Here is a 25,764-nt window from a genome sequence, read left to right as displayed (position 1 = left end):
ACCAAACACAAGAGCGAATTCCAATCAGAACTTAACGAATCAGAGAGCACCCTCTAGCTTGAGAAGCCAAAACACAACACATAGATCAACTGAACGTTCTAGCATTTCCGAAACTCGAGTACAGCAGTCAATCACAGACTCCTTAGAAACCTTTCCCGTTAGCATGGTCGCAGCAGTAGCGGATGAGATCAGTAATACGATGCGAAACCTTCAGTTGGCTAATAATTCCCAAAATCCGCAAAATAATATCCCTGTAGAAAATCCTGGTAACTTAAATCCAATGTAAGCAGAGTTGATAGTAATCAAGGCTCTAGTATACGATTGCCTTCAGGTGATCCTTTGACACAAGCCGTATATCGTCCTGACAATGTTTCAAGCGTTATTTCTAATTGGAATGTGAAATTTACTGGCATGGCAAGTGACATACCTGTTGAAGACTTTATCTATAGGATAAATAGTTTGACTATACAATGTCTAAACGCAAACTGGAATTTGCTATACCAATTTGCCAACGTACCATTTTCCGGACCAGCTTTACAGTTTTACTGGCGTTTTCAGAGAACTTCAAGTGAACCGAATTGGTTTCACCTGTGTACAAGACTCCGTGAACGGTATAGAGAACAGCGCACTGACGAAGAGATTAAAGACTCTATTCGACATAGGAAGCAGAAAAGCGGAGAAAATTTTGACGATTTTCTAGATGCTATCCTAACGATTGCAGATGCTTTGCGTGAGCCTATGTCCGACAGTGAACTAGTTATCAACGTTAAAAAGAACCTTAAACCTGAATTACGACTAGAATTATTACATGTTTTGACCCCAAACATTGCCTCCTTAAGAGCAGAGTGCCACAAGCACGAACGATTTCTCAATAGCATGGCAGGTAGGTCGGCAGCCCGTCTTCCTCCAAACCGGCGATTTGTAAATGAGCTAGTGCAGGTTGAAGAGTCTAGGGAAGAAGAGAATTATCAAACTATGAACGACGTAGAAATAAATGTGATGCGCAATGCTGAGCGTTATATATGTTGGAATTGTGAGGAAACCGGACACAGATATCATGATTTCCTCAAAGCCAGACGCATATTTTCCTATGGGTGTGGTCGTCCTGACACTTATAAGCCTAGTTGCTTGAAATGTAATCCCCCGTCGGAAAACTCGTAAGAGGATGTCCATCAATTCTGACTGGTGGATATCCTATTTCAAACTCAGCAGGTACTAATAATCTTTCATCTTCTAATTTAAGTAACTCTCAACCCGACTCGACAACATCTAACCCAGAATTAGACAAACCCAACTGTATGTTAATTAAAAACACTACAGAGCCCTCACGAAACTTTAAAATTATCCCCTACACTACGAATTAATTCCGCCAACAAATCTCGATCGGCTAATTGAATGTGTTCATTTTGGAAACAGCAGCGAAAAATGAAGAAGTATGTCGTATCCTCTATTGTTAGGCAGGACAATGACAACCGTCCTTACATTGCTTTGGAATTATTTAACAAAACCTTCTTGGCCTTGCTTGATAGTGGAGCTAACAAATGCGTAGTAGGTGGTAAATTGGCTAAGCTTATACCTACAGATCTTCCAGGGTTAAGGAAGTTAAAATGTTATGTTCGTACAACCGACGGACAAAATCAAAACGTCACCGCTACCATTGTCGTTCCGATTCACTATAACTCCTTATATCAGGATGTAGAATTTTTAATAGTTTCCAGTATTAAACAAGATATAATCTGCGGAATGGATTTTTGGAAACTATTTGGTCTTCGAATATCCAGTCCAACTTGCTTAATGCAACCGATCGAAACCGATTTCAAGCTGTTATCGAATTCTTTCCATCGTCTGAAAAAAGTGGTTTAGGAAAAACAACCCTAATTGAACATCATATTGACACCGGTGCAGCAAAAGCAATTAAGCAAAGATATTACAACCTATCTCCAGCCAAAGAGCTTAAGTTATGCCAGGAAGTAGACCGCATGATTAGTCTGGGAGTACTAGAAGAAGCGCCCGCGTCCTCATGGTCTTCTCCGGCAGTCTTGGTCGTAAAACCAGGCAAAGTGAGAATTTGCTTAGATTCTAGGAAGCTTAATTCTGTTACAGTAAAGGATGCTTATCCTACTCCTCTTATTGAAGGTCTACTAAGTCGCTTACCTCCAGTACACTGCATATCGAAAATTGATTTAAAAGATGCGTTTTGGCAGATATGTCTAGACGAAGAATCGAAACCAAAAACCGCAATAACCATACCCAACCGTCCTTTATATCAATTTACACGAATGCCTTTCGGACTAACTAATGCTCCGCAAACACTTTGTAGATTTATGGATAAGGTAATACCTTATAGAATGAAATCACACGTGATGGTATATTTAGATGACCTATTAGTCATATCTTCAAGTTTCGAAGAGCATCTTTCTCATCTGGCCGAAGTCGCTACGCAACTTCGAAAGGCAGGTCTTACTATTAATATCGCCAAAAGTCAGTTTTGATTAAAGAAAATCGACTACTTAGGGTACATTGTTGGAGAGGGAACTTTGCAAGTGAATCCCAATAAAATAGCCGCCGTGTCCAACTTTCCTGTTCCAAAAACCAAACGTCAACTTAAGAGATTTCTCGGGATGACCGGTTGGTATCAACGGTTTATTGACCAATATTCGGAACAAACCTTCCACCTAACCGAGTTGTTGCGAGGAAAAGAATTTCACGGGAATGATAACGCCCAAGTTTCTTTTGAACAATTGAAAAAGCCTCTGACCACTGCTCCATTATTAGTACATCCCAATTACGAAAAACCGTTTATAGTGCAGTGTGATGCCTCAATCAATGGTGTGGGAGCGCTTCTAGCTCAATGTGATGAAAACGGAATAGAACGCCCTATTGCATATATGTCTAAGAAGCTAAATAGATCTCAAAGGAATTTACTCTACCACGGAACTTGAATGCTTAGCATTAGTTCTATCTATTAAAAGATTTCGAATGTATATTGAGAGTCATGAATTTACTGTTGTGACTGATCATGCAAGTCTCCGATGGCTCATGACGCAGCAAGACCTTCAAGGAAGACTTGCTCGGTGGGCACTCAAACTTCAAGGATTTAATTTTAGCATAGAACATCGTCGAGGTAGTGAAAATGTAGTAGCCGATGCCATTTCAAGATCTTTTGAATCGGATGAAGGCCTTGCCACCATTGATATCGATGTTCTCCCAGAAATTGATTTGGAATCCGAATTCTGTTAATCCTCCAGCTATTCGCAACTTAAAGAAAAGTTAACGCAGTCTCAACTACCGGATTTTCAAGTAATAGATGGTTTTCTTTATCACAGGGTTGGTTTCTCTAACAGTTCCTCCGAGCAACCGGAAGACTCCTGGAAGCTTGTGGTTCCGGTCGAGCTTAGAGAAGGTGCAATCAAGGCAGCTCACGATCAGTCGTCTTCTTGTTCGCAATTACATCAAAAACTGTGAGATTTGTAGGACATCAAAATACCCCACGCAGAAACTTAAACCACCCATAGGACAACAAATTGTTAGCGAACGAGTATTTCAAAGACTCTATATAGACTTTATTGGTCTCTTCTCAAGGACGAAAAGAGGTAATATAGGAATCTTTATAGTACTCGATCATCTATCGAAATTCACGTTTCCTAAACCGGTAAAAGAGTTTACAACTCAAGTCGTCGTGTCATACCTGAAAGAGGAAATTTTTGATTGTTACGGAACGCCTGAGGTTATAGTAAGCGATAATGGTTCGAAATTCAAAAGTCATGAATTATCTTCTTTTCTTCTAAGCATGGCATTACCCACACATGCACGCAGCCTATTCGCCGCAGTTCAATGCAGCAGAAAGAGTTAGAGAGCCTATACCCGATCCGATCAGAGAGAATGGGATAGATATCTTAGTAGTATAAACTGTTCTCTGCGTCGTCATATACACCAGTCAATAGCTGAATCTCCATTCTTTGTTGTTTTTGGGCAGCATACGGAAAAGATTTTAAATTACTCAAAAATATAAATTTGCTTAATGAAAGTTCCTTACGACTAAACCGACAAGACCAATTCTCTACGTTACGATTTGACCTCCAAAAGCATTTAGACAAAGCTTATGAAAAGAATGAGCAATCCTATAACCTCCGATCTAGGCCTCGATCTTTTCAGGTAGGAGACGAGGTAATTAAACGAAACTTCGCCCTTAGCAATGCCGCCGCCCACTTCAATGCTCAGCTTGCACCGGTAGGAATAAAGGTCCGTGTCAAGCAAAGACTGGCAAACTCTCTCTATTTGCTTGAGAATTTAAACGGAAAGGAATTAGGAACATACCATGCAAAGGATGTTTGGTAACAGTATACACCCTTTTTCAGGTTTTATCTTTGTCGTAAAGACTAAAGATTAATCCTGTGCTGTAGGGGTGTGAAATTATTAGGAAAAGATTCGTTTATTTTTTTTTAAATATAAAATAGCGCTACTGGTTCCGCAACTTGGTGGCAACCAAACATCCTAGAAAATACTAAACTATAATTTCGTATTTTCTAACACTGCTTGTCAGAGGGCTTGCACCCGCCATTTGCGTTTTCTCGTGCCAAAGCACACGCGTTTTAAATCAAATCGAATTTTGCAAAGAAGTGCTAAGTCCACGTGTGTATATATATATGCACCACCTCGGGCTTAATAACCGCCCAACAAGACAAACATACTAATAAGTGAAGCACCACAAAGCTAATTTCAAACTCCCAAAGTGGCTGGCGTAATTTAGCTGGCACCGATCGCAACATCCAACTTATAGGTTAAAAACTAATTAGGTGAGCATAGGGAATTTAATATTTTTCAATAATTGTGTACTAATGGATAAACGAAAGTAGGAGTGCGCAGCGCTATTTGATCAAATCGCCTGGTGTTCGTTTTGGCCCACTCTGGCTGCCAACACGTGGAGCGGGACTACTCGAGCCGAGCCACATACAGTTTACCAGTGCAAATTTAAGTTTCGAGCCAAGCTTCCCAACCGTTGTAAGACGTAAAAAAAACTTTAGGTAAATAAAAGTAAACCCAGCCTTGACCAGTTAGTTATTATGTTTGCAGTTCCTAGATTGATACACGTGTTGTTCGCCATATTCTCCTGACCAGTTGCGAGTAACCTAACCCCGGACTGATGGTTAGCCATCGTCACGTCCAACACGAGCGTATAGCGGATAAGCAGACACCCTGGACTCTTGTTCTAGCTGTTGAATCTGCCGCCTCGCCGCTAAGGATTCACCCCCAATCTCGGCAGCCGATCTGACTAGTTTTTAGAATAGATTTAAATTTTATAGAAATGAAGCTTATTACACGGGTACAGTATGTATATTTGGCCTTAGATTGACTGTTAACTAATAATATTTTGTAGTTCACTCAGCATACACACATCTTCGTTTACACACACCGTCCACAGGCCTGTCCACTGCACTGGAAACAGATTTAACGTATTTATGTTGTAAGTACGGCAGAGCCGACCGTCTGTTAGCATCAATCTGAGCCAAGTAATATAACTATAGAATAACTATAGATTCAAGTTTCGATACCCGTGCTATTTTGTTGAAGACTGCATTTTTTCTTTTTAAAACTTAATTGTTAATGTAAATTTTTGAATGAAGAACCTAAATGAAGTCATTTGTACCTATTATATGGTTAATCTGCCATGGGCAAGCTAACGTTAAGCAAATCATAAGCATCTGCCATGGGCAAGCTAACGTTAAGAAAATCATAAGCCGCCGCCATGGGCAACTTATCTTTAATTGAATTTTGGTACGTATTTGAGAATGAAGTATAAAATGAAGAAACTTTGTTTGCGAATTGGGACACCTGAAGTAACTGTGCATCGGCCACATACGCAAAGCGAGCCTATGCAAGGTTGGGTGGGCTTTGAAGAGGAATTAAATGACATCTGCAATTCCTCACACTTAGTATAAAATTAGTTTCTTTGAGCTTTGGTTTAGTTTGTCAAATAGTTCCCTACTCTGTCTACTATTTAAGTTTATGTGACGGCGCGGTTCTCTAGGTAGCAAAACCCCACTCCCATTTTCCCTGAGCACAGCCGACCCTGTAGGCAGAGTACGCTGCCAGATAGCCGCACACATTGTCGTGTTCGTTACATCAGGCCCTATCATTTCATCGGTTAACCTAGCTAACCGTATCAAACTACAAAACAGATTGCTTATTGCAAAAAAAGTTTTAGAATTGCTCGACAGTTCCGTAAGGAGCGCTGATGATCATTTTGAAAATATTCAGTTCAGTGATATGGAACTTGAGACCGAAGAAGATGTGGATTAGGTGCGTATGTGAAATATTTTATTCAGTACAGTTTTAATTTTATTTTACCTTTCAGGCCTTTTTAATAATAAATGCTTTAAATGGTTCTGGCGTAGCAACTGTAATTGAGAAAACATGTCCATAGTTCCTAACAGAAAGTGTCTGTGACACGCCTTTCTACACAAACTAGTCTCTTAGTTTTAAAGCTATCGGGCTGAAACTTTCCTTAAAGTCCAGCCGGATCGGACAACTGTATCTTATAGCTCCCATAGAAACTATCGGGGAAATAATTTTAAAAAAGCTATATCTTTGGTGCTTTTTAACATATAACCTCCTACGCTTGGAAATAACATTTTTTAATTGGTTTTGAATATCGAATTAAATTTAGTCAAAATCGGACGACAATATAGCCTTAGGAACGATGGGAAAATTAGTGGTAAAATAATATGAAACAAATTAAAGCTTTGGTGCTGTTTGACATATAACCTTCTAAGCTTGTAATGCCAGTAAAAAACAATAGATTTTGGGCGTTAAAAATATTTATTTATTTATTTTTTTTATTTTTTATTTTTTATTTATTCTTATAGCTCCCATAGAAACTATCAGGGAAATAATTTTAAAAAAGCTATATCTTTGGTGCTTTTTAACATATAACCTCCTACGCTTGGAAATAACATTTTTTAATTGGTTTTGAATATCGAATTAAATTTAGTCAAAATCGGACGACAATATAGCCTTAGGAACGATGGGAAAATTAGTGGTAAAATAATATGAAACAAATTAAAGCTTTGGTGCTGTTTGACATATAACCTTCTAAGCTTGTAATGCCAGTAAAAAACAATAGATTTTGGGCGTAAAAAATATTTATTTATTTTTTTTTTTATTTTTTTTTTTTATTTATTCTTTAATTCCTTTAATTATTTGTAGAAATTTTGCCAGAAGTATAGTTTAGTGATTTGTTTATTATTCTCATCTAATTCTCATCTCATTTGGCTGAATGTTGAGTGCCGGATTCCGAGGATTCTTTATTCTCATCTTCTGTAATATGATTTATTTCAATTCTGGACAGGGCATGCGCTACTACATTAGTAGTATCGGGCTTATATATTATTTTGGCTTAACACTTTTTATGAAATTAAAACATCCTTTTAATTCAACATTTTAGTTTTTATACGAAATAGCGTAAGAGTGTGGTTGATGGTCCAATGAATTTCTAGTCATGATACTCAGTATAAATAATTTCTTGAAGTTTTTAGTGCTCAAACTATCGCTAAAACTTCTTTTTTGTTGGTAACGTAATTTCTTTCGGTTTTGTTAAGTGTTTTAGAAATAAAAGTGTTTGGGTTTTCATTTTGGGAAAGTCCTGCTCCTTTAGATAGATCAGAGGCGTCTGTTGTTAATATAATTTTTTTTAATTAAACCGGTTGAACTAGCTTACTTATAGATGTTCTTTTATCTCGTTAATGGCCCGGATTGCAAGCTCGTGAAGAATAATTAAGACATTTTTTGACATTCTCGTTGAAATTTTCCCATGGAGCCTTCTAAAAATCTAGTTTGTGGTTTTGCAATAGACGCATCATTTTTTACAAATTTTCTATGATATCCAGTGAGACCTAGGAAGCTACGTAGCCTCCTGATATTTTTGGGAATAGAATATTCTGATATGGTTTATATTTTTTGAGGATCGGTCTTAATAACGTTTTGTGATACTACATATCCCAGGAATGTTGTTTCCAGTTTAAAGAACTAAGATTTTTCTAATGATATTTTTATGTTGGCTTCATGAAGAATATTACTGATCAAGTTTATATCATTGAAATGCTGTTTGAGAAGATGTGAAAATTTAATTATAGCGTCTATGTAAGCATGGCAAAATTTCCCAATATGTTCTCAGACTACATCGTCCATTGCTCTCTGGAAAATTTTAGGCGCGTTTGTAAGACCAAATAGCATTTTTAAAAATTTATATTTTTCATTGTTAGTGGAAAATTAAGTTTTTTCCTTTGATACTACAATTACCGGTGAATTATAAGGGCTCTTGCTAAGTCTAATGATGTCGTCTTTAAGCATACGACTTATTTCGTGATTGACAAACCCATTTATTTCTTGTGAGTATGGGTACTGTCTTGAGTAAATCGGTCTATCTCGCTTCGGACATCTGTCCGTATCCAATATTTTTTTTTATTGGTCGAAGTTGCTACTTATTTTATCATAATCTGAAGTATTTGTTTTGTTTATGTCTGGTTTGACATCGACGGAGTATTCGGCATCTGAGAGGCCCAAATTGTGTCGGAAATATCATCGACGGCACGTTCAGAACTTAATTGTTTCAAAATCTTTTTGTCTGAATTGACAAAAACGGGGTGTTTGGGGCTTATATACCTCAAACTCTCTATACCAGCTGTAATGTATCTTATATTTCTTTCTTTCTCTTTCTTATATTTCTTCTTAATTTTCTTGTCCTGCCAGAAAATAGGTGGTAGGCCTACTGTTCTTCTAAAAATGGGCTTATTTTATTTATACGCATTTATTTGTTTTTTGGCTGAGCCGATGACTCACTTAAGTGCGTTTAACTTGCTGTTCTGGTTGTTGAAGTGGTTTTCTCCTCTGGTTATAGGTTTTGATGTACGTATTTTTGTTTTGATACTGCCCACCTCTGAAAAATATTTAGTTAGCAGTATTATTTTTTTGTATTTTGGAGTTGGATGGCATCCACTTCCATTGGTTCACCCGTGTTTTAATAAGTATTGTTCTGTAGTGTCCAAACACTATTGCTTGAGCTAGAATTGAACCATGTATTGCTGTTGTCTATTAATAGGTATTTTATTTATTAGTAGATGTAATTTCTTGTTAACTAAAAGTTCATAACTGAGAATTTATTTGCCTAATTATTTTTCAAATATGTGATAGATCGCTTGTCGTAAAAGACGAAGTCGAGCCTGGCTAAAATTGGGTCAAAGTTTAAAACCGTTCCCTGATTTGTTAAGAAATCGTTGGCCTTTCCTGTTATTTTATTTCTTAAAATGATTAGTGCCATAAAATACATTGAACTTTTACGAAAGTATAATCGCGGTTTCGCCGGTCTTTCGCCAGGCCACATAGTTTACTAAATTTCCTGAAACTGGGGAAGGGATTTAACTACCTCCAAAGTTTCGTTAACGTTTCGTCTAGGTTAACGTTTTCTCTGTTAGCGCTTTGGCTAGTGGACGGACTATTTAAATTAGTATTTATAAAAACTTTTAATGCGTCTAATGTTCCGCCAGAATTAGTCTTTCACTTTTAGCGTAACTGAATATTGATATTCACTTGTTAAATTTAGTTTTATATACTGAATATTGTTTATTTCACATTTTAAATCCTTGCACCATAAGTTTAGGATAAAAGAAAATTTTTTAAATTCTTATTCTTAAACTGGTTACAATTTTTATATTTGAAGAACACCGACTTGCTACTGACAAATCTCAAACTGCTTCATTTACGATCATACCTCGGTTTTGAGTTTTAGAGCTTTTTGTGAGTGGGTTTTGCTGCTATTAAGTGACTCTCTAACTTTGGACTTTAGACTCCAGACTTGGGTCCCGAAATTAGACTAACCTGATTTGCGGGAATGTGCCCATACTCTGAACACCGGCTCGTTCTAATTGTTTAGACTTCAAGCTGAGGTTTTTGTTTCATGGCAATTTTCCTGTGGCTTGCCTATAGCTTGTTAATCTTCCATTGGCTTGTTTAGAGGGTGACTCAATTATTATTTCTTAAAGAGTGACTGTGTGTATGTGTGGGTGTGTAGACATGTACATAGGAGTGCGTGGTACTATGGATATGTCTCTATATAAAAGTTATTAAAAAGTAATTATACTCTCACGATTAGCTTTCTTCAGTTTACGACGATGCCCGTTTAGTTCGACGATGGCTTCTTGAACCTAGGTATTCGTAGTCCTCTCACAGTTGTTGTAGTTTTTGTTGTTCGAATACTAGACGTTTTCTAGCCTTTTGTTTTATATTTCTTAATTCACTATTGAATTTTCAAACTTAAGTCACTTTGGAATTTTCAATTTTATATTTAACTTTTTATTTTGATTTTTAACTTTTTTGGTTAGCACAGAACAATTTGTTGTAACTGATTTCCTGTTTTGAAATTCCCTTTTTTTTGGTTAGCACAAAAACAAGTTTTATACCGGTACTTATAGATAAATAGGGTATACGAGTACTAGATTCGTCGGAAAGTATGTAACAGGTAAAAGTAAGCTTTTCCGACCCTATAAAGTATATATATTCTTGGTCAGGATCACAAGCCGATTCGATCAGCCATGTTCGTCCTTCCGTCCGTATGAGATCTCGGAAACTAGATTCCTGGACTTCCTACGAAGCGCAAGTTTTTTTAAGCGGGGTGCCACGCCCACTATAATGCCTAGTTATATCTGTCTGTCGCCCACATAACATCTACTGAAAAAGCCGGTAGGTGGCGCCCTAAAATATCGCTTTGCTGCTGGTATTAAGCAGTTCATTATTCCTTTTGCTCCCTTAAGCTGAATAGCGTTCTTCCTTGTTTGTATTTAATTTTCTGTTTTGATTTTTGCCCTTTTTGGTTAACGCAAAACAATAAATAAAATATTTTTATTTTCACTTGAATTTATAATCTTTTATTTAATTTTTAGTTTCACAATTATTTTTAGATATTTATCTCTTAGGCTAATTATCCGACTTGAGTTGGTCCTCTTCCCTTGTTAACTCGGGGTAAAAACTTTTGAAAAGCTTGTTCTTGTAATTTGCCGAAGTCTTGATTCCGAAGTTAATAACCGAGTAGGAGTGCTGTGATCAGAATGGAAAATTTTGAAGCAAAGGCGGCGCCAAAAATATTCGATCGCAGATCCTCTAGCGGATGTTTAGTCTTAAGCTTGTCCCGACATTGCTGTCTCGCTAGGGGGATTTGTTTACATCTGTCTCAAGCTTGGTTCGCCGTTTGTTTATTGATAAAAACTTGTGAGATCTCAGTAGCAAGCTTGGCCACAATAAATTGTTTATAATGTTAATTAATCATTTTAATCCTGTGCGATAAGATCTCGACGCTCCGGACCCTGGGACTTGCAAATTATTATGTTCGAGGTGAACACATATAAATTACGTGTACCAAAAAAATGAAGCTCTAAAGTATAAAAATTCAATTAAATACATAATATAAATATGGAATATGCCTGAGGTAAACTTCGCTCGGATGTCGTCCTGGTTGATCCTTCCTTCCTTCTTTGATTATAATGGCAGCGATGGTCCTCCCCAAGGGCTGCGGGATTCTGGTGGCGGATCCTGGAGGCAGAGGACTCCGTAGACGAATGCCCCTGGGAAAGTCGGCTTCCGTCACAATACACCAGAATGGATTCACTCCCTTTTTCTAAGCGTTTTAGAGTTTTATAGCTTTTACTTAGCTGCCAGTTTGTATCGGATAAACTAGGTGTTACCACCTAGAGTTACTCCTTCCCCGTATCCGACATCTTTGGAGTCAACGACATATTTTGCACTTTGCCAGCTACCGGGGTACGATTATCAGTAGATCGATCGTGGTCGTTGTTCTGACCAAGCGACAGCAGTATGTTGTCGACTTTCAATATCTTCTACCCTTTCTAGCCTGAGTAAAACTAGTCAAATGCACCCCTCTTTCTGGCTTAATATTCGTCGTTGAATCTTTCTATATGGAGGGCGTACTTAACAGGCATAACAAAAGATAAAATATGTAAGTTAATAATTATTAACAAATTGAAATTGCATTCCTATATTATAACAAATTGAAATCTTTAAACAAATAAATTCATGGCTTTATATATTTCTAATGGAAGCAAATACTGTGTGTATACTGTACATATAAATTCTTTATTGTATCTACTAAATATTCGTTAACAGATTTAACACATTTTAATTAAAGGATATAACTATATCATATTATAAATTATTTTTTATACCCTTGCAGAGGGTATAATAATTTCAGTCAGAATTAATTTAATTTCAAGCTTATAAGGTTATATGTTAAAAAACACTAAAGATATCATCTTTATTTCATGTTTTCCGACTTATTTTCCGATTGTTCCTATGGCAGCTATATGATATAGTCGTCCGATTTTGATAAAATTTAATTCGAAATTCAAAACCAAATAAGAAATGTCATTTCCAAGCGTAGCAGGTTATAAGATAAAAACACCGAAGATATAATTTTTTTATATTATTTTACCACTAATTTTGCGATTGTTTCTATGGGAGCTATATGATATAGTCGTCCGTTTTTTATAAAATTTAATTCAAAATTCAGAACTAATTTAAAAATGTTATATTCAAGCTTAGAAAGGTATATGTTAAAAAACACCAAAGATATAATTTTTTTTAATTTTTTCCCCGATAGTTCTTATGGGAGCTATAAGATATAGTTATCCGATCCGGCTGGTTCCGACTTATATACTACCTGCAATAGAAAGAAGACTTTTGGGAAAGTTTCAGCCTGATAGCTTTAAAACTGAGAAACTAGTTTGCGTAGAAACGGTCGGACAGACGGACGGACAAACGAACAGACGAACAGGCGAACGGACAGATGGACATGGCTAGATTTACTTGTCTTGTGACGCTCCTCTTAAAATAAAAGACAATCATTTATTATGCGAAAAAGCGATGATTGAGCATTAACGTTTTTGGATACGACGAAGAAAGTGATAGTATAATTGGTCCTCTTTATCAATCTGGAGTTAAAAAGCTGACCCATAAATATACTCTTCCTGGAAGGACACGGAATTGGTCACTACACATGTATACAAACTATTTCAAGTTATGCATTTTACTCGTAATAGACCTACTTTAACTTGTAATGTAACATTGTTTGTATTATTTTTTCTTTTATTTAATACACTTATGTCTTCACAAAAAAGTCTACATAAAAACGGATAAAGTTTTGCAATACCTGCTTACATTTCTCGCAACTCGCAGTGGAATGGTTGCCACTCCCCCAATCACCTATATATCGAGTATAGTTCCGTTCACGGTGTATGCAGATTTCGAGTGCATTCTTTGTCGTAAAAATATTAATGAAAGTCCTAAGCTATTTAATTTAAATGAGCATGTATTATACGCTTACTTTATAAAGTGATAAATTTGTAATGAAATCGGGGGTATACATTTTTTTAATTCACTTGGTCCTCTCAAATTGAAAATATTATCTTGTTTGTCAGTTTGTACCAAAACGTTATTTTAGAGTCCTGAAAATTCTAGACGTTGTTAAGCATGTCAAAATAAGAAACATTAGTTCAACCACTTTTCGAAAACCTAGTTAGTCTGGTTAGCTAAAAATAGCTACATTTTGTATACCCGTAACATATGAAGTACTAAAGCTAAAATTCAATATGCCATTGCTTAGTTGTTTGATTTTAAAAAACTAGCTAGTCTGGCTAGCTATAGATAGCTTAATTTCGTATACCCGTAACATATGATGTACTGAAGCTACAATTCAATATGCCATTGCTTAGTTGTTTGATTTTAAGCGTGCCAAATGTGAAAAACAAAGAAAAAGTATTTATTTAGTAGATCATATATTAAATTTTCGTCACAGAAGTTGTTATCAGAACTTTCCATTGTTGAAGTTGCGGTCGTCACTATAGTTTTACCTTGTAAAGAGGTGTTTTTGTTTGATATTAACATCTGGAATAAATTTGTATTTTAATGGGTAGACCATCCATCTTAAAATAAAAGACATAATCATTTATTATGCGAAAAAACGATGCATTGAGCATTAACGTTTTTGAATACGACGAAGAAAGTGATAGTATAATTGGTCCTCTTTATCAATCTGGAGTTGAAAAGCTGATCCATATATATATGGACGTTGATGCACTTCGAACACTACAAACAAGTGGACCAACGACACCAAGCACGTGCTTGTTACGCGCGGGGCCCTTTTATCAATTTGGGCAAAAATGCGAGTTCGCGAGGAGGATCCATACATAAAACAAATAGAGACGGGACACAAATGAAAATAAAAGGCAAAACTAAGAATTGAGCAAATGAGTTAAAATATTAGTTTTTAATACCGGGATAGATGTTGAAATGCAAATTAAATAATAAAGTTTATTATAGTTATTACATAGAACGCGAAGGGGCACGTGCAAACAAAAATTTGATGTACATCGTGGCAAATTTAGAGGATAATAATTTCGTGTTAGTCTAACGGGAACGTTGAATGTTAGGCGGTTTAAAAGTTCTGCAGAATCAATGTCACCTCTTATAAGATTTTGTATAAAAATAGTACCAAGCATTGTTCTACGATTTACAAGTGTAGGTGAATTAAGCAATTGTAATCTACTCTCGTAGGAAGGAAGCCTTAAGTTTTGATCCCAGTTCAAACTACGCAGGGCAAATAAGAGACATTTTTTTTGTACCGACTCAATACGGTCGATGTGCACTTGATATTGTGGACTTCGTTAACTGAATAAATACTGTCAACTGGCGTATTTTTAAGAAAGTAACTGATAAACTTAGGAGTACCCCTATAAAAAGTCATAACGTTGCATTTTAGGGAGTTCAAATTTAAAAGGTTGTACCATGAAAACAATTAATATCCGACTGTAATACATACATTATTACACGAGAATGTGTTATAATTGAGGGAAGATCGTTAATAAACAAAGTAAACAGCAAAGGGCCCAAATGACTACCTTGAGGCACTCCAGACGTCACGTAGATCAATTTTGAAACGGCATTCTTGAATATAACCCTCTGAGTCCTACCATTCAAGTAACTTGAAATCCAAGATAATAGATTACCAAGAAACCCAAGCTGATCTAATTTAAATGAAAGAAGTGAGTGGTTAACGGAGTCAAAGGCCTTACTAAAATCGGTATATACAATGTCAGTCTGCATTTTTTTCTTAAACCCATTTATTACAATAGATGACAATTCAAGAAGTTTGGTGGTGGTCGATCTTCGCTTAACAAAACCATGCTGACACGATGATATAAGCGAGGAACATAAATGTTGCAAATGAGAAGTGATAATACGTTCAAATGCTTTAGGAATTGCCGACAATTTAGAAATACCTCTATAATTTTGGGCATCTGCCTTCGCACCTTTTTTATGGAGTGGAATAATAAAAGAGTCCTTCCAGATAGAAGGAAAAACTGATGATGAAATAGACAAATTAAAAAGTTTAAGAATCGGTTTACAAATGCTTGACGCACAAAACTTAAGCACACATCCAGGAAGTCCATCTGGACCGGGAGAAAATGTTGGCGTTGTTGTTGCAAATCTCTTACGAGAGAGCTTTCGGTGATTACAGGGGAGAAAATACAATTTGCCCTATTTAATGGATTAGGGTAGTTAGAATTTGACCAAGCTGTCGAACTATAAGTAGTTTGGAAAAACTCAGCAAATAAATCAGCAATTTCAGAATCCGTCGGTGCCTCCATTGAGTTTAGACCTACCGCTGAAGGCAATGCCGATGCCTTACGATTGGCTTTAACAAAGTTGAAAAACTGTTTCAGATCGTTTGAAAATTCAAATTTACATCGATTTAGATACATAGAGTAGCAATGACTGTTGAGAACATTAAAATCTGTTCGAGCCACAACATATTTCGAAAAATCTGCTGGTCTACCCTATGTTTTATACTTTTTATAAGTGTTAGATTTAAGGTTTTTAAGTCTTTGAAGCGCATTGGTAAACCAAGGAGGTCTGTTTAGGTTTGAAAGAAACCCTTCAGGTACGCAGTCATTAAAAAACGTATTTAAGACTGTATAGAATAGTTCAGTGGCACTTTCAACGTCTGTACAATTGTACAAATCTGTCCAATTATATGGAGAACTCATATCGTTAAGTTTATTATAGTTTCATTTACGAAAACATCTCATTTTAGTTGGAGAAACTAAAGGAGAGAGGGTATCAGAGCAGGGGAGGCAAATTATCAGTTCCATAGTAGGATAATATGGGTCTTCAGGTACAACAAGAGCGTCAATTCTACATTCTGTGATTTCAGACGGGTCTGAAACAAACACAAGATCTAATTGTCTTCTTAAGGAATTTTTTATAAAGCTTATTTGCTGTAACGATAATTCTAAAAGGCCATCCACAAAATCATGGGCGGATAATGGCATAGCGACAAATGAGTCAGTAGGAGGAGACCAAGAAATATCAGGTAGGTTAAAGTCACCTAAAACAATCAAAAGGTCTCTGTTAGAAAGAAGGGATAAAACAGATTTTATTGCAGACAGATGGTGCTCATAAATTACTAGGTCAGAGCCAGGTGGAATGTACATGTTACATGTTCTTGTAACAAAAACAGATAACGATTGCAAAGAAACTTTTACACTTAGAAATTCATTTTCATTGGGTATATGAATGAGAATTCTTTCAGATGTTATGCTAGAGGTAACTGCAATCAGGACACAATTTGGTACAAATTCTTTAATTACTAAACCATTATTAAAGTAAAACATTAAAAATGTCAGGCGTAGCAAATATTTTAAAAGAAGATATCCTACGAGCATATGAAAATCGAAATTGTTCAACTGCAATATCTTCGGATGGGAATTTTCCACGTATATATTCCAGAACATCCTCAGATTTGGTATCTGGGGTGAATCTAGAAACAAATAATTGCTTCCTTTGTGGAACAACTGAAAGTTTCTTACGCTCCCCAGCCGCAGTATGAACCTCACTAGGCTGAGATCCAGGATCGGTGCCTACAGTACCTATAGGAACCGTCGGCACTGATTTCTTTGACTTAGCCAGTACAGAAGCTTTTAGTCCGGAAACATGGGCTACACTCGAGCTAGCTGTATCCATACGCACAGTTGGTTCGCTTAACCCTGTGTCGACAGGAACTGCTGCTACCAAGTTCGGATTTGGGTTGGATTCCATAGTGGTATTAACGGCGGTTAAGCTGGCTTTTTTGCGTTTAGGCGACTCTGTTATTAATTTTTTATTATTAAACTGGGCACAGACGGTATTGAACCCCTCATTGAGTTGCCTAAAAATAAATATACTCTTCCTGGAAGGACACGGAATTGGTATACTACACATGTATACAAACTATTTCAAGCTATGCATTTTACTCGTTATTGACCTAATTTAACTTATAATGTAACATTGTTTGATCATGTATCATACGCTGAGATAAATTTGTAATGGAATCGGGGGTATACATTTTTTTAATTCTCTTATAAATAAAGTAAGAAATTTAATACAAAATATTTGAGTAAAGTTGTTCCCATAGTAATGAATCCAGAGGACTAATATTTTGAATATGCCGTCAACTGTCGAAATCGCAGACTTTTGACAGATGGTGCAACTTTAATATTAAGAAAGTTAGTAGTAGGATAATAAGGGTCCTGGCTCACTAGGTAATAAATCATGTCTAAAAAGGGGGTGGGGGTGACCCTAATTAGTCATGCATGCTTGCACACAGGTGTCATAATGACTTAATTACCATAATTAAGTAATAAAAGTGTGGGAAAAAGGGGGAAAAAGGGGGAAAAAATGGGGGTGGGGGTGACCGTTAAGATGCACACAGGTGTCATAATGACCTAATTAGCATAAAAAGGTCACTTAATTAAGCTAGAAAGGGTGTGAGGTGTGAGGATCACCCCAAAGAAATGATGAAAGTGGGTGGGGTGTTTTGTCATGTCTTGTCTTGTCTTGTTTTTTTCTCACCCCAAAGGTGTTTGTGTGTGAAGGGTGTTTTCTCATGCGTAAAAATGTGTGGTTGCTTAGAGTGATCTTTAGCCGAATAGGGTGTGTAGCAGTGTGTAAGAAGGGTGTTTTGTCATGCGTTTGAATTTGTGATAGTTTGTGTGTGAGAGGGGTGTTTTGTCATGCGTAGAATTTATGGTTGTTTAGAGTGATCTTTATTAATTATTTATTATAATTGAAAAATTAACTAGTTTGAAACGGGGGAAGTTATACCCACCGGCCCAAACAGATAAAATATTCCAAGTTTTAACTTTTAAACTTTCACCACTTTTACTCCCACACCACTAGATTTTTTAAAAGTCTTGGTGTGCAATTCCTTTAGTATTTCCGATACCTTTCGATTGATGTATCCCTCGAAGCAATCGGATGATGACTGTAGATATTCATGCGCCTTTGTACACCCTTTTGGAGCGCTTCGTCACTACTTGGACGGCTGTCCACAGTGACAAATCTTTACAATACAATACTAGGGTTACTTTGTAAGGTCGAAGTCAAAATCCATTCAAAACTATATGAGTCACTGTTATTTTAGACATTAATTATTGCTAAAGCAAGCTTGCGTGGTGTTGGAATATTTGAGGATCCAGAAACCGGTTGTATTGGATGAAATTAATTTCCAATCGAATTGTTATTTTCAGTTGGTCTGAGTGATTGGTGAATATGTGGTCAAAACCCGAGTGACTTGTTACAACTTCCATTTTGCTTTGCAATTGTTTGGTCTTCGTTTTCAAATCATCCTCTTCACTAGCATATATTCGGCAAATAGCTCAAAATTAACCTTACCGGAAAGAAAGCTTTGATGCCATTATATAAATGAGGTTTTAAAGCCTCTCCTGCTTTTAAAATAAACTCTTCCGAGTATCTTAATTCCTCTCCTTCAAATAATGAAGGATTCTTCCCTTAAAATCGCCCGAAATCTTTTTAATTCTTATATCCAAAAGTTCTAAAGCATTCCGCCTGTGCTCCTCGGTGTCAGCATGGTGATTTCAATGTGTTCCCACCGGGATGAAACTACGGAAGGACTCGCAATTTTTTTGGGCTTGGCTATTATTTTTTTGCTTTTATTTTTGTAACAGTTAGTAATGTAGCTAATTTGTAATTGTAATTTAATTCTTTTCACAAAGACACTTAACAAATTGAGATAAAGACATTGATAAGAACACTATACTGGTTTTCGTAAGCGCAGTAGCTCACTTCAAGAAACTTGAGTAGACTATTTTCATTTAAACGAGATTCAACTCCAAGTATAGCTTTGAAGTTAGATTATAAGTATAAACTTTAAACAAGTTTCTATAATATTCAAATTAAGGTTGTAATGTTCTGATTGGTCGATGACAATTCAGTAAGATAAAAAATTTTATTTGCAATGCTTTCATTGATTGATTTCTAGAATAGTTGGTGAGGGAGGAGGGTTGGTGATAGAAATAATCATGAATTAAAAAAAAAGAGGGGTAAAAGTGCTTAGTGCCTAGAAACCAGGGTTCTAACAAAGTTAGCGTTTGTTTAAACACTTGTCAAACAGGGATGATTGTGTGGGAAGGCATGGTGGTGAAAAAAAGCATAATACACCTTTGAAGAGATTGAATGTGATCACTACCTAGCGGCCAAGTTGTTGACGATTTCTCGGATTCTAGCTAATTTAGAATTTGTCTAACTAAAACTCGACAAAAAAGGATAATTGTGGAAATAGATGATGGAAAAAAGCATGATCCCCCTATGAAGAGAGGATAAAAGTGAGAAGTATCTAGGAACTTCAGTTCGATTTGAAAGTCCACAAGATTAGTAATACCATTAGCAGCAGCAACATCAAACCAAAAACAAAACAACAAACAACAAAACAAAAACAACAAATGAACAAAAAACAACTCAACAGCAATTGAAATGTTTACAAACAAGAAAGGAAGTTAACTTCGGCAAGCCGAACTTTCTATACCCTTTCAGTTATAAGAAATAATCAACTTTAGTAACGACATGTGTAATTTTTTAAGGTTGAAACCAGTTTCAGTGATATTAAAAAAAAATTTTAATTTTTTTATAGACCATTTTTTGACATCTATATGTAAGAGTAATTTTTATTAAATTGAATTCGTAATTCTTAAAAATATAACAGATTATATTCCCAATATTAAAAAATAATATGTCAAAAAGCCCCAAAGCTATATTTTTTTTCATACTATTTTCCCGATCGATCCTATGACAGCTATATGATATAGTCGTCCGATCTTAATCAAATTTTAGATATAATTTTTTAATAACTTTCCAACTAAATTTTCGATTGTTTCTATGGCAGCTATATGATATAGTCCTTCGATTTTGATAAAATTTAATTCGAAATTCTATACCAATTAAAAACATTTATTTCCAAGCGCAGGGGGTTATATCTTTAAACACACCAAAGATATAATTTTTTTTATATTATTTTAACACTAATTTTTCGATCGGTTCTATGGCAGCTGTATGATATAGTCGTCCGATTTAAAAAAAAAATTAATACAAAAAGCAGAACTAATTAAAAAATATTATTTCCAAGCTTAGAAAGTTATATGTTTAAAAACACCGAAGATATATTTATTTTAAATTGTTTTCCCGGTAGTTCCTATGGGAGCTATAAGATATAGTTGTCCGATCAGGCTGGTTCCGACTTATATACTTATATACTACCTGCAATAGAAAGAAAACTTTTGGGAAAGTTTCAGCCAGATAGCTTAAAAACTGAGAGACTAGTTTGCGTAGAAACGGACGGACAGACGGACATGAATAGATCGACTCGACTCGACTAGTTACGCTGTTCAAGAATATATATAGTTTATGGGGTCGGAAGCGTCTCCTTCACTGCGTTGCAAAACTTGAGCCTGGGCCGATGATGATGCAAGCGAGGGTCCGGATACTTGCCAATGTCACCAGGCACCAAACCTTAGGATAAAGGCAATGAATTTTAATAAAATTAAAATGTCTTTATTCTTCTTGTTTGGGCGGTTGGTGTTTGTTTTCAGCTTTTTCTTTTCAGTTCAACAAAATTCCAAATTAAGATTATAATTTAAATAAAAATTTATATACTCTTTTTGTTTAGGAGGTAGGGTGTTTGTTTTTAGCGTTTTCTGTTTAGATAAAAAAAATTGCAAAAAAACATGACCTAAATTTCAAATTTGTATATTCATTTTGTTTGGGGGTGGGTGTCTTAAGCATAGGGACCCCTGTTCAAGGGTGTTCTTGGTTCTATTAATTAAGCGACCAAAGTAACCACGTAAGAACGCAAGGGCAGCCCGTCACGTAAACACCCCGTGTCATAAACAGCCCGTGACTTATGCTAATTAAATGGTCACTGATCACGTACACTTTTGAAACAACCCCTGACCCACTCACACCATACTTGCAAATTCGTTTGATATCGTGAACCTTCTCGGGCACAACTAAATACCATCCCTTTCCTCGTTTTAACCCATTTTCAAATCTTAGTATCGGCCACCCCCCACACCCCAGTAACTCCTCCCCGTTTAAACCCTCCCCTCGATTTAACCCAATTCTAAATCTTTGTAACGCACACCTGTCAAATTATCACCCTGATTAAAGATCACTCCCGTCGTTTTAACCCATTTTCTAAATCTTAGTAACAGCCACCTTTCAACTTATCACCCTTATTTAAGATCACTCGTCACGCATCCATTAACTTTAATTACCCGTTAAGCTTATTATCCAGACATACGATCCAGACGTCCCATTTTACACTACTAATATTTTAGCTATATACCCCAATTCGTCTTGAGGTTAATGTACGTATAAATTCATTAAAGGTTCTGTGGCTTCGTTCTTCATTTCCGACAGTCTGAGTATGGTGCGCTGCCGATGTTTTATGTTAAATATTTAGTTTTTTTCATAAGTGTTCGACTATAGAATGTCCGTAATGAACGTCTTCGTTGGGCAGTAGCTAAGAGCAAATTCTTTTAATATAGCCTTTGCTACCGTTTTTGCATTACTATGGCAACAAGGTATTTTGACAGATCATATATTAGAGTGACTTCATATTCATTTCCTTGATCCAATTTTGGCAGGGGATCGATCTTATGCACCATTACCTTATCGAATACTTTTTCTGGGGTTTTAGTAAGTGCTAAAGGTTTTAGTGGGTTTTGTAGTTTTCGACTTTTGGCATTTCGGACATTTATGTGTGTACTGGGTCTTCAGTCATTCCTTTCAAATAGTATTGTCCTTTGACATTGTCCTAGCTTTTTTTATACCTGAATGTCCTACTTGAATAGGATCGTCATGTAGTGTAGACAATGTTGCTTCATTCTTATTATTAGTTGTTATTAGTTAATGACTTGTAATAAATTTGGAAAATATTTCTAGAGAAGGCGTCTGCCACGAAGTTTACTCCTCCATTTAAATACTCGACTGTGAAGTCATATTTCTCTAATTCGAGCCGCATGCGTATGTAAGTGGCTCATGATCAGTTTTAACTGTAATATGTTTGCTATAAATATATGATTGAAAATTTGTAATTGCCCTATGATTTGCTGTTAGTTCCTGTTCTGTAGTGCATATACTATTGGGAATTGGAGTCCTTTATTTTCCTTATTTGTTTACTTGCTACCGTTATTTTACAAAATTCCTAATAAAAATCAGGATATTGTAATAAATTGGGTTCTATAAGTTTATCTTTTAAATATTGGAATGAACTTTGGCATTCGGAAGACCATTAAAATATAACATTCTTTTTACACAATCTGTTTATTTTCCGTTAATAGGCGGCGAAGTTTTTAATATAACGTCTGTAATAATTAAAAAATGCTATAAATTGTTTAGCGCTACCTGCATTGCGTGGGATTATGATTGCTTGTCTGTGCATTTATAACCAAAGTAATTCACTTCATGCATTAAAAATTAACATTTTTGGTGATGTAATATTATATTGTGTTTCCTGCATATTTCAAAAAAAAATTTTATGTTTTGAAGCATATGTTTTTCTGAACGACCAACATTTATTAAATCATCCATACAAAAGTCATCCTTCTCTGAAATGAATTTTGGTCTATTTTTAAACAGAAAGTAATCACGTGCAATTATATGAAAACGACGCTATGGTTCGTGATTATTCCTCTCGTTCAATTTGATGAAAACCTGACACTAAATCAAAGCATAAGAAGATCCAAAATGCTACCATTTCTTGGAAGTGATGTTTATTTTATAGAATTTTTTTGTTGATTTAACGAAAGTAAACTACTAGTCGCCATTTCTTTTCGTTTGAACCCTGAAGTGCTTTGGAACAAGTAGATGTGGGCTGTGGTATTCTGATACAGAGGGTTCAACTATATATTTAATTATATTTCTTACTTGTTTTGCAATTTTCTCTTTCTGCGGGCTTTGATAATTTTCTATATAAATCGGTTCAATAACCTTCAATGTTATTTCTGCTAGTAGAAATAATTATTTGTTATTGATTAGATATTAAGACCGAATACATCCGTATATTTTGAATACTGTTCCGTAAATTGTTGTTTAAATTGAATTGGGAAAAGTTTTTTAAGTTCTTTGACGTTTTGTTCTCTATTACTTGGAGTGTTTTGATTTACATTATAATGGGAAATTGTTTCTCATATTAAAATGTATATACTAATCAAATTATTGGTACTGATTGGGTTCTGTTTGGATGTGATAGTATTAGCAACGTAAATACCAGGTTGAATATCCTGATTCGATAATAATATAGTTCAATATCGGAAATTTTTTACTTCATATGTCTTTTTACTTCATATGTCTGGCAAAAGTATTGTATTATTACCAGAAGTATATGTTATTGGAACATAAATGTAAATGTCTTTTTTTTTGGGTGTTATTATAAAACAATCCTCTGTAGGTTAAAGATCTGTTTGGCAGTTTAATTTTTTTATAAGATCAATATTCCATCACATAAAATCTCAAAATTTTGACTTACTTTATGAAAACTAAAAGGATCTTATGTATTATTCTGTTTAGAGTTCTACTGGAGCAAGACCAATGGATTTTATAATTTCCTCACCTATAGTAGTTACCACTAACCACTATAGGCTTGTCCTTTCCGTGCAATTTATACTAAGTTTGCATTACCCGTCATTGTATGTACTTAGTGACAGCCTCATTCATTGATGAGAACTTGCCTGCCTCAAGGATTGTTTTGAGTCGGCCATGCTCACTATTTTTGACTTTTGTGTCTATAGCCTACTTGGTTGTCTGCGTGTTCAAGGGGTAATCGTTCATCAATATGAAAAGCTTTCGTAAATTGTCTATTAAAGTTGTACATTTTTGGACGTTTACCCTCTTGAGTAGTTTCTGCCATTTTTTCTTTGACCGATAAGGTGTCTGCCAATTTTTATAATTCCGTTTATGGTGAATTTATCTTTTATTTTGTACAAAGTTAAACCTACTATTTTTGATTTTATGACTCTAACAACTATCTCGCTATATCCCTAATAAATGCCCGTTATGCAAGAATATCGACTAGATTTATTATTATTTTAGGTTGCTCGTTTTCGCTATCGAAGTGAGCTGATTCCTGATCTGATAATTCAAATTGAAAAAGAACAACGGGAATTATAAGATTATTTAAATATAATGGTTGGTGTTGAAATATATTAAAATGTTCAGAAATATACTTCAGACCATTGATTTTAATATAGCCGATCTCTGTGATCATACAATAGTGTACGCGCATAATTGAAGCGTGTTATTAATATTTCAGCATGTTGGTTTGATGTTGATTTATCGAAATCTCTTTTTAGTTTGTTTACATCCTTATTTGTAATTCACTCCGATCCATTATATAATGGATTTAAATTATTCTCTGTATACTACTTTAATGGTAGTCCTACCTAATATGGACATGGAGAATTAGTATGGTGCTTAATACCATCACTTATTATTAATTAGAGAAAGGAGCTCTCTAGATGATATGTTCAGATATATAAATTTTCTAAGTAAGTGATAGCCCTAACATTTTTATACCCTTGCAGAGGGTATAATGATTTCACTTAGAAGTTTGCAACGCAGTCATGGAGACGTTTCCCACCCTCTGACTCTAATTTTGGACTTTAGACTTCAGACTTGGGTCCCGAAATCTGAGTATCCTGAATTGTGGGAACGTGCCGATAGTCGGCTCGTTCTAGTTGTTTAGTCTACAAGCTGAGGTTTAGATTCATGGTAATTTTCCTGTGGCTTGTTTATAGCTTGGTAATTTTCCATTGGCTTGTTTACAATTAAATTTCGATTCTTATTTCTTAGAGGGTGACTTGATTATTATTTCTTAAAGGGTGTCTCGAGGGTGACTGTGTGTATGTGTGGGTGTGTGGACATGGATATATACGGGGTGTGTTCAAAAAGTAAGGTGACTTTGTATTTTCAAGAAAAACTATTAATTTATTTATCAATATTAATGTTGTCCCCTTCAAAGTAATCCCCCTCAGATACAATACACTTATGCCAAAGCACTTCCCATAAGCACTTTTCGGTACAGCCTTGAGCTCTTCCAGCGATGCAGTCTTTATCTCTTCAATCGTTGCAAATCTCCGTCCTTTCATAGGTCTCTTTAGTTTTGGGAACAAGAAAAAGTCACATGGGGCCAAATCCGGTGAATATGGTGGCTGAGGCATTATTGCGGTGTTGTTTTTGGCCAAAAAATCTCTCATAAGCAAAGATGAGTGAGCAGGGGCATTGTCGTGATGCAAAAGCCATGAATTGTTTTTCCACAATTCTGGACATTTCTTTCGTATTGCTTCTCGCAAACGGCGCAGAACTTCCAGA

General features: G+C 35.6%; 1 protein-coding gene across 44 annotated transcripts in view; it reads left to right on the top strand.

The window, feature by feature from the left end:
* LOC108026484 (proton-associated sugar transporter A) overlaps positions 1–25,764 on the top strand; it is a 366,519-nt gene that overhangs the window by 25,553 nt on the left and 315,202 nt on the right. For 13 of the 44 annotated variants that reach the window (XR_007764726.1, XR_007764725.1, XM_050889371.1 and 10 more), the window contains one exon: positions 5,378–5,464. The exons of 5 other annotated variants lie outside the window; for them this stretch is intronic. Coding sequence is in view for 30 of the 39 variants with exons in the window: in XM_050889371.1 (XP_050745328.1) it covers positions 5,378–5,464 (87 nt within the window). In the remaining 9 variants the exon portion in view is untranslated. Of the gene's footprint in view, positions 1–4,543; positions 4,797–4,853; positions 5,025–5,073; positions 5,329–5,377; positions 5,637–25,764 lie in introns of those variants that run through there. 26 more of the 44 variants (XR_007764718.1, XM_050889390.1, XM_050889353.1 and 23 more) reach the window with 11 other exon arrangements.

The sequence above is a fragment of the Drosophila biarmipes genome, chromosome 3R (genome assembly GCF_025231255.1).
Source record: "Drosophila biarmipes strain raj3 chromosome 3R, RU_DBia_V1.1, whole genome shotgun sequence".
NCBI lineage: Eukaryota > Metazoa > Arthropoda > Insecta > Diptera > Drosophilidae > Drosophila > Drosophila biarmipes.
Note: the sequence above shows the minus strand (reverse complement) of the source record. Positions and strands in the feature narration are given on the sequence as shown.